The sequence below is a fragment of the Staurois parvus genome, unplaced genomic scaffold, assembly GCF_062004578.1.
Source record: "Staurois parvus isolate SC_StPar_1 unplaced genomic scaffold, SC_StPar_1.0 ptg000454l, whole genome shotgun sequence".
NCBI classification, from domain to species: Eukaryota; Metazoa; Chordata; class Amphibia; order Anura; family Ranidae; genus Staurois; species Staurois parvus.
Genome location: NW_028318250.1, coordinates 4,333,927 through 4,347,852, shown reverse-complemented (window position 1 = coordinate 4,347,852; position 13,926 = coordinate 4,333,927). Strand labels below are relative to the sequence as shown.

Here is a 13,926-nt window from a genome sequence, read left to right as displayed (position 1 = left end):
AGGACATGAAACTAAAAACCCCCTTGTTGGATCAGGTTAGGCGTACATGTTCAGAGCCATACTCTAAAATAGGAATCGCCAGTGGGGGAATCCAGGGAGCTCTTAAGAGTAAGCTGGCTAGGGGAGAGGGTGGGAGAAGGAGGGTGGGAGGAAGGGGGAGATATGGAGGGGGAGGGGTGGGAGGCATTGAACCCAAATTGATCCTTACTACGCTCTTGTAGGAACATACTCACAGTTTCTGGCCCTTTCTTATGAGGGATACTATTGTAGACAGCTTCCACGTCTTTTATGTTGGATGGTAAATTTGTGACATGTGGTCTTAGATGGATATCAACTAAAGTGCTGGCATTCTCTGTGAGTCCCCCACAGCCCGAAATTATTGGCCCGCCTGGAGGTTTCTGAATGTTCTTGTGTATCTTGGGTAGGGCATAAAAAGTCGGAAGTCGCGGCCATTTAACATTGAGAAATTCCCAAGTGTTCTTGAGAATAACATTATTTTCTAAGGCACTATTAATAATTTGGTAATAAGACATTTTAGCCTTCTCCAATTGATGGTAAGAGACTTTTTTATACCATTTGGTATTTTTCAGGATCTGTTGGCACGTGTCTATATTGCTCACATGACATTACTGCAGATGTTGCTACCTTTGTCAGAGGGTTTAATGACTAACTCCTTTCTGTTCTTAAGTCTGGTTAATGCCAATTGATGAGATTTAATAAAGTTCGTACCTACAAGAGTTGAAGGGGATAAAGTAGCAATTTCTTTTGTAGTTTAAAATATGTAAAAAACCTTTTGCTCCGCTACTAGAAAAGATGGGACTATTGGGACAGCAGCACACACCTGGCTATACCACTAGCAAAAAACAACAAACAGAAAATTATAGTATAAATAAAAGTAAAACTGGATGGACAAGACCCTCAAAAACAATCTGATTTATTGTCTGTTACACCTCTTGGTCCTCATTTTGGACCTTTATTATTTCACCTTGCCCTTCACTCCTATATTCCTTCCATTTACTGATTATGTTTTGGGTTATTATCTTTTGTCTTCTCATCTCATTATTTGTCTTGGAATGTCTGTGGCATTATTGTGATTAGCTCAACATCAATTTTCTGTTTGTTCTTTTGTAGTTTGCTGTACAAAGGCAAGGATATTGCCATTGAGAGAAAAGGACGGAAAGGTGTCCGACTTGTTCGTAAAACTATTTTGAAGGGGAAAGTGGGCTGCTCCTAGAGGATTGGCCGAGTCCAATAACTGGTCCAGATCCCATTTATCTTTTTATTTATGTAGTCCACATGGTCACTTTCTTCTAACAACTCAATCAATTCCTGTAAGGCTTTAAAGTCACATTTTTTGTAATTAGAAAAGACAGTTTTTTTGGGTTGTGTTTTTTATGTACCACTCTTAATAATAGATGGATGTCCTTGACTGCCTCAAAGCAGTCAAAGTTTTTATCTGGGCAAAACGGGCTACAGGCTAGACAATGGCACCCTGACTGCCATTAGGTATTGGGATGAAATCCTTGAACCCATTGTCAGAACCTACGCTGGTGCAATGGGTCCTGGGTTCCTCCTAGTGCACGACAATGCCCGGCCTCATGTGGAGTATGCAGGCAGTTCCTGGAGGATGAAGGAATTCATACCATTGAATGGCCCCTACGCTCGTTTGATCTAAATCCAATAGAACACCTCTGGGACATCATGTTTCAGTCCATACGACGCTGCCAGGTTGCACCTCAGACTGTCCAGGAGCTCAGTGATGTCCTGGTCCAGATCTGGGAGGAAATACCCCAGGACACCATCCATCGTCTCTTTAGAAGTATGCTCTGACATTGTCAGGCATACACACAAGCACATGGGGGCCATACAAACTACTGAGTACCTATTGGAATTGCTGCAATGAAATTTCAGCAAAATGGACTAGCCTGCTGCATAATTTTTTCACTTTGATTTTTGGGGTGTCTTTGAATTCAGTCCTCTGCAGGTTGATAATTTTCATTTCCATCAAACGATGGGGCATCCTTACATTCCTAACACATTACCCAGTCCATATCAGTAAAGATATCTAGCATGATATTTTTCCTCATTGAGATCTGATGTGTTTTCAAAGTGTTCCTTTATTTTTTTTGAGCAGTGTATCATTTAAGAAAGCAAACCACATAAACAACAGTATAGCATATTATTGATATGACCATTTTTAAAAAATAATATTTCTGTATTTTGTTTAGGATAAGAAATGTAGATCATTTACCTGTTCGGGGACAGACTGCTATAAAAATCAAGCTGGTGCAGCAACAAAGCAATGTCAGGTTGGAAAAGTTCACTGTGAGGTAAGTCATTAGCAACACTGTCTACTAAGTATGCAGTATAAACGCATTAAGGAGAATTTATTAACTTCTTGCCGACCAGCCACTGTAGAAATACGGAGGCAGGGTGGCATGGTTGTGCAAAACCACTTTTTAAAACGTGCTTTTGCAAAACAGGTAGGGGGCGCGTGCAAGGTGCGCCCCCGCCCTACCTGCGCCGCCGATCGCAGTCGCGGGTGTCAGTCGCCGGGTCACGGCCGGTCATTACCTGCCGTGTCCCGGCGATTAGCGGCAATCACTGACAGAGAGCACGGCTGCAGTGTTTACACTGCTCCTCTGCTTTCTGTCAGTTCCCTGTCAGCTCCTGACATGCTGATCCAGAGAGAAGAGTTTATCTCTCCGGATCAGCATGTTCCCGTGCAGTACACACCCCCACCCCCTAGTAAAACACTCCACTCACACAGTTAACCCTTTCAATTAATAAAAAAGTTAACCCCTTCCTCCCCAGTGCCATTAATACAGTGTCAGTGTTTTTTTTTTTTGCACTGATCACTGTATTGGTGTCACTGGGGATGTCAGTGACCCCAAGTCAGTCCCCCCCCAGTGTCAGAATGTCCGCCGCAGTCTCGCAGTCCTGCCATAAGTTGCTGATCGCCACCATAAGTCACTGATCGCTGCCATAAGTCGCCGATCGCCGCCATTATTAGTATAACAAAAAAATTAAAAATCCCAGTATCTTTCCCACCATTTGTAGGCGCTATAACTTTCACGTAAACCAATTAATTTACACGTATTGGGTTTTTTTTTAGCAAAGACATGTTGCAGAATATATTTTGGCCGAAATTTATGAGGAAATTTGATTTTGAAATTTTTTTACTGGACATGTTTTATAGCAAAAAGTCCAAAATATTGTTTTTTGTCTCAAAATTGTCAACCTTTCTTTTTATAGCGCAAAAAATAAAAAACGCACAGGCGATCAAATACCACCGAAAGAAAGCTCAATTTGTGGGAAAAAAAGGACGTAAATTTAATTTGGGTGCAATGTTGCATGACTGCGCAATTGTCAGTTAAAGTAACGCAGCGCCGTAACACAAACCTCTTCTGTAACCGCTTCCTGACCACCCTATAGCAGAAATACTGCTACAGGGCGGCATGGGTGTGCAAAATCACACATATATATATATATATATATATATATATATATATACATGATTTGCGCTCCCATGGTTTTCACGCCCTTCCCAGATATCGTCAGATTGCCCGTCAGTACACCAGTCATCACACTTAACCCCTTGATTTCCAGGAGCACGCTCATGGACTATAAACCTCCATTGCTAGTATAGTGTCTGAACGGGTCAATATCTTTGAACAGATCAGCACTATACCAGCGTTCACATTAGTATAGCATCCCCAAAATGCAGCGTTAGCGGGATCAGCCCTGGGACCTGCCAGCACCTGCGTTTAGCCCCTACGCTTACCCCCCCCTTCTTCCCCAGCAAATGCAGTGTCAGTAGGTCGCTGTCACTTGATACATTGCACACAAAACTGCAGTGTTCGCAGAATCAGGACTGATCTCTGTTAGCACTTGCCGGTAAATTTTGATGACTCTCATATGCAGCAGAGTGCCAGTACTAGTGCCACTCTACCTTTTGGTGAACTGGCGAGTACCAGCGGTCTAGTACATCTTGGTCTTTCACATACCTCCTTGATTTTTGGAGCTGGTTTTCACGGAATATCTGTATGTGTTGATTGTGGATCAAAGCAATTTATATGCACAACAATTTATCGCTGCCAACCCAAATTCAAACATTGCCAGACCAGTCGCATGGAAACTCATTACCGTTTTCTAATTTACATTTTTTTGGGCCTAACCCTCAACATGGGCATTACTAAAAGAAATGAATTGCGGTTGTATTGGTCTGCAGACCCGATTCATCATACGCCCGTGTTCTCTGCTGCCATGGCCAGGCATAGATATGAGAGTATAATGTGTTTTATGCATTTCAACGACAATACACTTTGACCGGCTCCACAAAATTCAGCCACTCGCAAATCACCTTAACCAAAAATTTGCAGATGTCTATACTCCACAGCAAAACATCTACGTTAATGAGTTCCCTCATTCATTTTTCTGGCCGTCTTGCATTCAAACAATTTCTCCCCTGCAAGCGTGCCAGATATGGGGTCAAGATGTAGAAGACCTGTGAGAGGACAACAGGCTATACTTATAAGTTTTGGATTTATGAGGGAAAAGATAGTCATGTGGAGCCCCCCAGATGCCCAGACTACATGGGGAGTAGTGGCAAGATAGTTTGGGACTTGGTGTCATCCTTTTTCCATATGGGGTACCACTTATACGTGGACAATTTTTATTCAAGCGTGCCACTATTTAGACATTTGTTCAATCTTGGAACTGGCGCTTGTGGCAAAGTGTGACCTAATGTGTGCCCTCCATTAGAAGTGGGTGGATGCAGGGTGGTATATTCTAATGGTGGGCATACCACACACTTTTTCTGGCAGAGATTTCTTCTCATTTTTGTCATTCAGTCCACAGGCTGCATACAAAAAAAAGAACATAGTATATATACCCAACAATGACCAGCAACGTACTGGTACATCACTGGACTTTGAATGGTTATACCAGGATGATGCCTACAGCTGCAGGCATCATCCTGGTATCGTTTTTTTCAGCCGGCGATCGGCTTTCATGTAAAAGCAATCCTAGTGGCTAATTTGCTGCAGGATTGCTTTTACAAGCAGTGGGAGATGATGCCCCCCCCCCCTCCCCCGCTGCCTTCCACGGCCTTCTGAGGCAGTCTCGGAACTGAGAATACAGCCAGTGTTTCTGCCAGCTGACCATAGAGCTGATTGGAGACCAGAGTGGTGCACACTTCCAGACTACCTATCACAGTTTCGGAGGCCCTGAAATGCCAGGATAGCACCTAACCCCCCAAATGACCCCTTTTTAAAAAGTAGACACCCCAAGGAATTTGATAAAAAGCTCGGTAAGCATTTTGCAGATCTCAATTGTTGCCACAAGTTTTTGTAAAATGAAGAAAAAAAACAAAAACATATTTTTTCTATTCTTTTTTTCTATTTCAAAATCTTGTGAGAAAAAATGAGATCTGCAAAATACTCACCATGCCTCTTTTTAAATTCCTTGGGGTGTCTACTTTCCAGAAAGGGGTCATTTGGGGGGGTTTGGTGCTATCCTGGCACGTCATGAGGAAGTTACGCACCTTCAGGCTTTCAAAGTGGTCATTGGATTTCAGGCTCCTGTATGTGGCTAGGCTCCCAAAAAGTCTCACACATGTGGTATCCCCATACTCGGTAGAAGTAGCAGAATGTATTTTGGGGTGCAATTCCACATATACCCATGGCTTGTGCGAGAAATAAATAATTTAAATGACAACTTTGTGTAAAAAAAAAAATGTTTTGTCATTTTCCAGAAACTGGTGAAAAAATCTTTTTTTTCCATGGACTTAATATGCCTCTCAGCAGATAGCTTAGGGTGTCTACTTTCCGAAAAGGGGGCATTTGAGGGTGTTTGTACTATCCTGGTATTTTAGCACCTCAAGAAATGTGATAAGCAGTCAGAAAGTAAAAACTGTGTAAATTCCATTATCTATACCATATTTTGTAGACGCTATAACTTTCACACAAAGCAATCAATATACACTTATTGGGAATTTTTTAACCAAAAACATGTAGCAGAATACATTTTGGCCTAAATTTATGACAAAATTTTAGTTTTTGGATATTTTTTATGACCGAAATGAGAAAATATTGTTTTTTTCAAAAACATTTTTTTTCTTCAAAAATAAAAAGTGCACAGGTGATCAAATACCACCAAAAGAAAGCTCTATTTGTGTGAAAAAAAGACATAAATTTCATTTATGTACCATATTGCATGACCGCGCAATTGTCCGTTAAACTAGCACAGCGCTGTATAGCAAAAAATGGTGTAAATTGCAGTATCCATACCATAGTTTGTAGACGCTATAACGTTCACACAAAGCAATCAATATACACTTATTGGGATTTTTTTAACCAAAAACATGGAGTAGAATACATTTTGGCCTAAATTTATAACTAACTTTGAGTTTACTATATATTTTTATAGCTGAAAGTAAAAAATATTGTTTTTCTTCAAAATTTTTGGTGTTTTTTTGTTTATAGCGTGAAAAATAAAAAGCGCACAGGTGATCAAATACCAAAGAAAGCTCTATTTGTGTGAAAAAAAGGACATAACTTTCGCATGACCGCGCAATTATCAGTTGAATTAGTGCAGCGCCAAGTAGCAAAAAGAGGCCTGGTCATTAAGGGGGGTAAATCCTCAGGAGGGCAAGTGGTTAAAGTGTTACCAAACCCAGGACCCTGCATTCACTCTATCTGGTGTCCCACATTACACACATCATGGAAATGCAATTATTTTAGTATTATAAACTGCTAAATACCTTTTCTCATCAGCAGTTGGAGCAGTCTTGTGACTTCTATTAGTGTTCAGCAGAGCACTGGTTAAAGCTTGTAGGAGAAGTTTTCTTTCTGCTCTAGGAGAATGCAGGACCCCTGACCTCTGTCTGGACAGCGCTGATTGGCGCTGTGCTGATCACATGCACTCTCCCAAAAAAAATAAAACCTCTCTAGCAAAACATACCAAACTGAGCATGTGCAGAGTGACTCCACATGATATGTTTTATAAGGAGATAAGAGGAGGACACTGCAAGAAGGGGAGGATCAGAGAAGTCAGGATCAAACAGCCTTTTTACATACTGCAGAGGATTAACCCCTTAGGTTCCACAGTGAGTATAACAAGCATGCTTTACTGCATTTACAGACTGATTTTACTGTTGTGGGTTTAGTAACACTTTAAATAGGCAGTAGACTCCTACGGCTCTGTGTAGTATCATGACCTCTATCCCATATGGCGCCTCAGTTGTCCCTCTTTTTTGGTCTGATGTGTACTTTTCTATACAAAATGTACTATTTTAGCTCCAAAAGTATAGGAGTCCACCTGTGGTATCCCATTATGTAAAATGTTATTTCTGCAGTGTAGCCAGGGTAATGCTGGTGCATGCTCATGTAGACAGGAAGTGGCTGAAATTAAGTACAGTATAATAAAATAATATACAATATTCAATATATGTAAAGCACAGCATAAATTGTCAGTGCTATATAAATACCAGCAATATTAATAAAATAAAAGCTTGGATGTTTGTGATGACAAGTATTGGCAAATGCTAACACTGTCTCCCCAGATGGTACTAGTTAAGCTTTCTTTGTTATTTAATATTGGCACTAAATAAACAGGTTAACATGCTCATTTTCTGCTCTGTAGTTACAGAAAAAAGTGACAAATGGCGAGGTGTCTTATGAGGGAGGTTGCAGTAACACTTGTGCTACCAGCACTAAATCCTGTGCTACCATCACCAATGCTGACTGTTTCCAGGAATGCTGTAATGCTACAAACACTGGATGCTGCATGAAATTGGATGGACTGGTGCATTTCAATACAGCCACTCAAATCCACAAGGATTCTGTCCTCAGAATGTTCATTTGTGCTTTCTTTGTTATCTTTCTCTCGCACTACTTTTCTTCTTCACATTTATAAGTCAGCATCTAAAGTCTTAAACTGATTCATCTGGAGGAAAGATCTGTATTGTAACCAATAGTCTCTATCACTCACACAAACAAAATTTTATGTTATGACATAAAGACATGATTGGGTTGAAAACTATAGTTATACATCCAGAGAAATATAACAGGTATATGCATAAAAAAAGCTGATGTATGAATCATTACTGTAAAATGAATAAGTAGTGTAAGGATTTTATTACCTACTAATGGGGTTCTTTTAGTATGATGATATTCTCAGCTGTGTGATATGTGTATCACAATCTGGAATTAAAATTGTCCTAAAAGGGCCAGTCCTTCCTGGTGGTAGGCTGAATCATCCCACTAGAATCACACCCCTGTGTGATTCCAAAGATTAGAACTCACCACAAAAGTTTTTCTAGAGTGCTAGAGCTTCCCCCCACATCAAATTACCATTTCCATCCAACATAGGGTAAAAGAAATGCTAAAAAAGGGGCATGAGGTCCTCTGTTAAAAGCTGTAGCAGATAGATGGACTTGGGAAATTCACCTACAGACATCACAGCAGTCTACTGAGTCAAGTGAATCAAAAATCTAATGATTCCTCTGACTGTAGACAGTGAAGAAAACGCACACCAGGTCCCCACAGAGCTATGGTAATGACAAAGATATTTGCTTTCATATACTATCAGTTTGTGTTACTGCCATGGCCTCATGGGCTTCAATTCTTCAATAATGAAGCGTAAGTTCATTTTGTGGGTAATTTATTTTACTGACATCGAAGCTATACTCAGCCTTTCAATTTTGGGTAGAAATTCCAAACTTTTGTAGATATGTTTTTAGTGAAATTGATGTTAGTGAATTGTTATTTCCATGTTCTCTTAGATTGTTTCAGTGGATATATATATATATACTCTATGCTGATATTGCACAAGATGTTGAAAATGATATGATGATCAAATTATATAACGATGACAGACATTTTATATATAAAAAATTTACTATAACATTAAAAAATACACTCACTGGCCACTTTATTAGGTACCCTGTGCCAGTACTGGGTTGGACCCCCTTTTGCCTTCAGAACTGCATTAATTCTTTGTGACATAGATTCAACAAGGTGTTGGAAACATTCCTCCGAGATTTTGGTCCATATTGACATGAGTTACTGTTGCTTTTCTATCATCTTGAACCCATCTGCCAATTCTCCTTTGAAGGCATTTTTGTCCACACAACTGCTCACTGGATATTTTATCTTTTCTGGACCATTCTCTGTAAACCCTAGAGATGGTTGTGCATGAAAATCCCAGTAGATCAGCAGTTTTTGAAATACTCAGGCCAGCTGGTCTGGCACCAACAACCATGCCACATTCAAAGTCACCTAAATCCCCTTGAGTGTATATAAAGTAGACCTACCACAAGTGGTAATAAAGAGTAATAATGCAATAATATTTTCCCAAAGAAAAGAAAACACATACACACATATATATATATATATATATATATATATATATATATATATATATATATATATATATAGTGTGGGGTTGATTTACTAAAACTGGAGAGTGCAAAATCTGGTGCAGCTGTGCATAGAAACCAATCAGCTTCCATTTTTTTTGTCAAAGCTTAATGCAAGCCATACATCGGTTGAATTCCAAAAGAATTTTCTTTAGAAAATTGGAAATTTTGTGCGTTTTGTAATCCGATGGTGCCACCATTGATTTCAAAATTCAAACAACCAAGCCTTTAATTTCACCTTGCGTTGCCAGAGAAATGAATTTTCATGGCCAAGAATTTTCTTTTCTTTCCAGGTCACAGCTCACGCTCATTGCTTTTTTCAATTACATTTCTCACCCGCTTCTTCTATTGTTGATTCGAAATTCATTTGTTTTTCAAAAAATTTCCATCATGCCCAATCACTCAAATTCGATGGTCACACGGAAATCGTCCGTTTCTGTGACCCACTAATGGTGTGAAATTCGAACGGAATTCGACCCGTGTATGGCCGGCTTAACTGAACAAGCTGAAATTAGAAGCTGATTGGCCACCATACACAGCTGCACCAAATTTTGCGCTCTTCAGTTTGAGTAAATCAACCCTGTGTTTATATAGGGCAACCTACTGAGCAAATACTTCTACTTCGCAATAAAATGAAAATTATGTTTATATACACTGCTCAAAAAAAATTAAAGGAACACTTTGAAAACACATCAGATCTCAATGGGGAGAAATATAATGCTGCATATATTAGGAACATAAGGATGCCCCATTGTTTGATGGAAATGAAAATTATCAACCTACAGAGGACTGAATTCAAAGACACCTCAAAAATCAAAGTGAAAAAATGATGCAGCAGGCTAGTCCATTTTGCTGAAATTTCATTGCAGCAACTCAAAATAGTACTCAGTAGTTTGTATGGCCCTCACGTGCTTGTATGCATGCCTGACAACGTTGGGGCATGCTCCTAATAAGACAACAGATGGTGTCCTGGGGTATTTCCTCCCAGATCTGGACCAGGGCATCACTGAGCTCCTGGACAGTCTGAGGTGCAACCTGGCGGCGTCAGAAGGACCAAAACATGATATCCCAGAGGTGTTCTATTGGATTTCGGTCAGGCGAGGGTGGGGGCCATTCAATGGTATCAATTCCTTCATCCTCCAGGAACTGCCTGAATACTCTCACCACATACATTGTCGTGCACCAGGAGGAACCCAGGACCGATTGCACCAGCGTAGGGTCTGACAATGGGTCCAAGGATTTCATCCCGGTATCTAAAGGCAGTCAGGGTGCCATTGTCTAGCCTGTAGAGGTCTGTGCATCCCTCCATGGATATGCCTCCCCAGAGTATCACTGACCCACCACCATAGCGGCCATGCTGAACGTTACAGGCATGTTACAGGCAGCGTAACGTTCTCCACAGCTTCTCCAGACCCTTTCACGTCTGTCACATGTGCTCAGGGTGAACCTGCTCTCATCTGTGAAAAGCACAGGGCGCCAGTGGAGGACTTGCCAATTCTGGTGTTCAATGGCAAATGCCAATCGAGCTCTATGGTGCTGGGCAGTAAGCACAGGGCCTACTAGAAGACGTTGGGCCCTCAGACCACCCTCATGAAGCCTGATTGTTTGGTCAGAGACATGCACATCAGTGGCCTGCTGTTCCACCTTGCACAAAGGAGCAGATACTGGTCCTGCTGATGGGTTAAAGACCTTCTACGGCCCAGTCTAGCTTTCTTAGAGTAACTGCCTGTCTCCTGGAATCCCCTCCATGCTCTTGAGACTGTGCTGGGAGGCACAGCAAACCTTCTGGCAATGGCACATATTGATCTGCCACCATGGAGGAGATGGATTGCCTGTGCAACCTCTGTAGGGTCCAGGTATCGCCTCATGCTACCAGTAGTGACACTGACCCTAGCCAAATGCAAAACTAGTGAAAAACAGTCAACAAAAGATAAGTAGGGAAAAAATGTCAGTGGTCTCCACCTGTAAAACCATTCCTGTCTTGGATGTCATCTCTTTGTTGACCATCTAGTGCACCTGTTGTTAATTTAATTAACACCAAAGCAGCTGAAACTGATTAACAACCCCCTATGCTACTTAACTGACCAGATCAATATCCCAGGAGTTTAATTGACTTGATGCTATACTCAGATTAAAAAGTGTTCCTTTAATTTTTTTGAGCAGTGTGTATATATATATATATATATATATATATATATATATTAGCATAACCCCAAGGGTCCATTCACAACTATGTGTGTACATTATCGTATTAACATGTTAACATGTTTGTTATGGTATTTGAACCCATTCAATCTATTCATTTCCTAGGGATTCTCTAGCATCCACACACCAAAAAAGCACCTGACCCTTTTATTTTCTCATCACAGAGCAACACAGTATGTATTTTTTCAAATGTATGTATAGTGGTGCAGTAAGTGTCTGGGGCATTGGTTACTCTATGGATGCTTATTAGGAAAGCATGGAAGCATCTCCTCCAGACATGTACACAACTAGGGTTGCCACTTCATCCCTTTAAACCCGATTACATATTAATTACACAGGATCTGTGGCTGATTAAGGTGGTAATTAAACTCACTTTGTGCTTTATCTGCATTAGGTTCGCCTCAGAACCTGTGTAATTAATGTGTGTTCGGGTTGTATAATTAATATGTGCTGTGTAATTAATATGTGTGAAACAGGCCCAAAAGTTTCCAGAAAGCAGTTTGGACCCTTTGTCAGTTATACAGAATATATAAAACCTGCCTAGCCAAAGAGCATTTATAACATTTAATTTTTTTAAATGTAATTTTGTATACATACTTTTTGGGAGTTGTGTCACTTTGTTTTATAGACTTTATAGCCTAGTAGACAATTATATCTTAAATCATATTCATAAGGCATATTATACCAATTAAGATGAATATATTTTTCTCTTACAATAAGTTTTTATTAAGATTTTTGCAAAATACAGAGTATAACCCATACAAATATATGTGAGAACAATGCGTCAATAAATTCCAGACTAATAACCATCCAAAATGAATATATTTTTCTATGTGCCACTGTGAACATAAATATAAAAAGATATATATATGAATGCCAGAAAAAGTATATGAAAGCTGCCATATTTGACCTCATCTGAAAATGCCATTATTCTGACTGACATACAGATCCTCTTGCTTTAAAAGGCTTGAGTCACCCACCTAGAAGAAGCAAGCAGATAAACAGCTCTGACATTACTCTAACTTTCCTAAGCTGCATACTTGTTTCAGGTCAGGGACTCAGGAATTATCGAAGCCTGAGGTTCAGAATAACAGCCAGTCAGGTAAAATTTTCAAGGGGTCAATAATTGTAGCCTTTATAATTCTATCATAACAGGCTTACTGAAAATGTAAAATTAGTACTTGTTGCAGGTGAAGTTATATCTGGAATGTAGTAGAAAACACTGAACTGGTAATTACTTAATAAAACAGTACAAAGGTCAATAACTCACAGTAATCAGACTGTTTCGTGGTAGGTGAATTCTGATTGGCTGCGCCATGTTTGAATAGAAATATATTTGTCCTATTTCTAGGCATAGAATAGTAGACCCCTTGGAAAGTTGCAAAGGAAAAGCTAAGACACAGGGAAAATATTGTTAAAGAAATGTTGTAATGTTACAGATGTTTCGCCATATTATTATTATTTGATTGACCACAATGAACTTTAAATTAATTTTATACAAAACACCCAGAACAGTTCATTTAGTTTTAGGTAGATACTCCCAGGTTGAATCAATGTCCAGCTTCTTGTATTTGCAGGGGATCTTTGTAAGAGACCTCTGCTTGTGATTTCCTTGAACTACCTTCTAGTCTGGAATTTACACTTAGAAGAAATTTTACACTTGCTTTTGGATTTTTCTATTATCTTACACTATTGGAAATGCAGTAGAAAGTGTAAAGCATCGTTCAGATGGGCACTGGCACATTAGGCTTTTGAGGCCACCCCTGCGCAAATGTCAAATTTTGACAAGCGACCTTGTCTGTGCAGGCTTTATAGGCTGCCTGCACGCAACTGGGGTGGATGCAGGTTCAAAAACACAGGCAGCCTGCACGCAGAATGGGTGCCAGCGTCCATCTAAATGAAGCCTAAGACTGAGAGGTAGAAAATGGCAAAATGGCAAACTGGAAATCCCTAGTAAAGAAGACCCATAACTAAAGATCTAGGATGGGTGATTCAATTCATTGACATGCACCCAACTGGAATGTCATCTTCATGGAAAATTATTATTATTATTATACAGGATTTATATACCGCCAACAGTTTGCTCAGTGCTTTACAATATAAAGGGAGACAATACAGCAACAATACAGTTCAATACAAGAGGGATAGGAGGGCCTTGCTCCTTGGAGCTTACACTCTAGGAGAATAATTCTTAGCTTCAAAAGCACATGGATATTGGACTCACTTGAGACTGCTAACATTACTGACAATTGATACACAGTGTTTCATAATACATTTTAGATTTATATAATAAAAATATG

The 13,926-nt window shown here is 39.9% G+C and overlaps 1 protein-coding gene across 1 annotated transcript in view; it reads left to right on the top strand.

The window, feature by feature from the left end:
- The window catches only part of LOC149452945 (uncharacterized), a 92,716-nt gene extending 83,788 nt beyond the window's left edge, over nucleotides 1–8,928 (top strand). The window contains exons 10-11 of the mRNA XM_089688792.1: nucleotides 2,229–2,330; nucleotides 7,645–8,928. Of these exons, the coding sequence (XP_089544918.1) occupies nucleotides 2,229–2,330; nucleotides 7,645–7,917 (375 nt within the window). The 3' untranslated portion in view covers nucleotides 7,918–8,928. The remainder of the gene's footprint in view (nucleotides 1–2,228; nucleotides 2,331–7,644) is intronic.
- The last annotated feature ends 4,998 nt before the right edge of the window (nucleotides 8,929–13,926 follow it).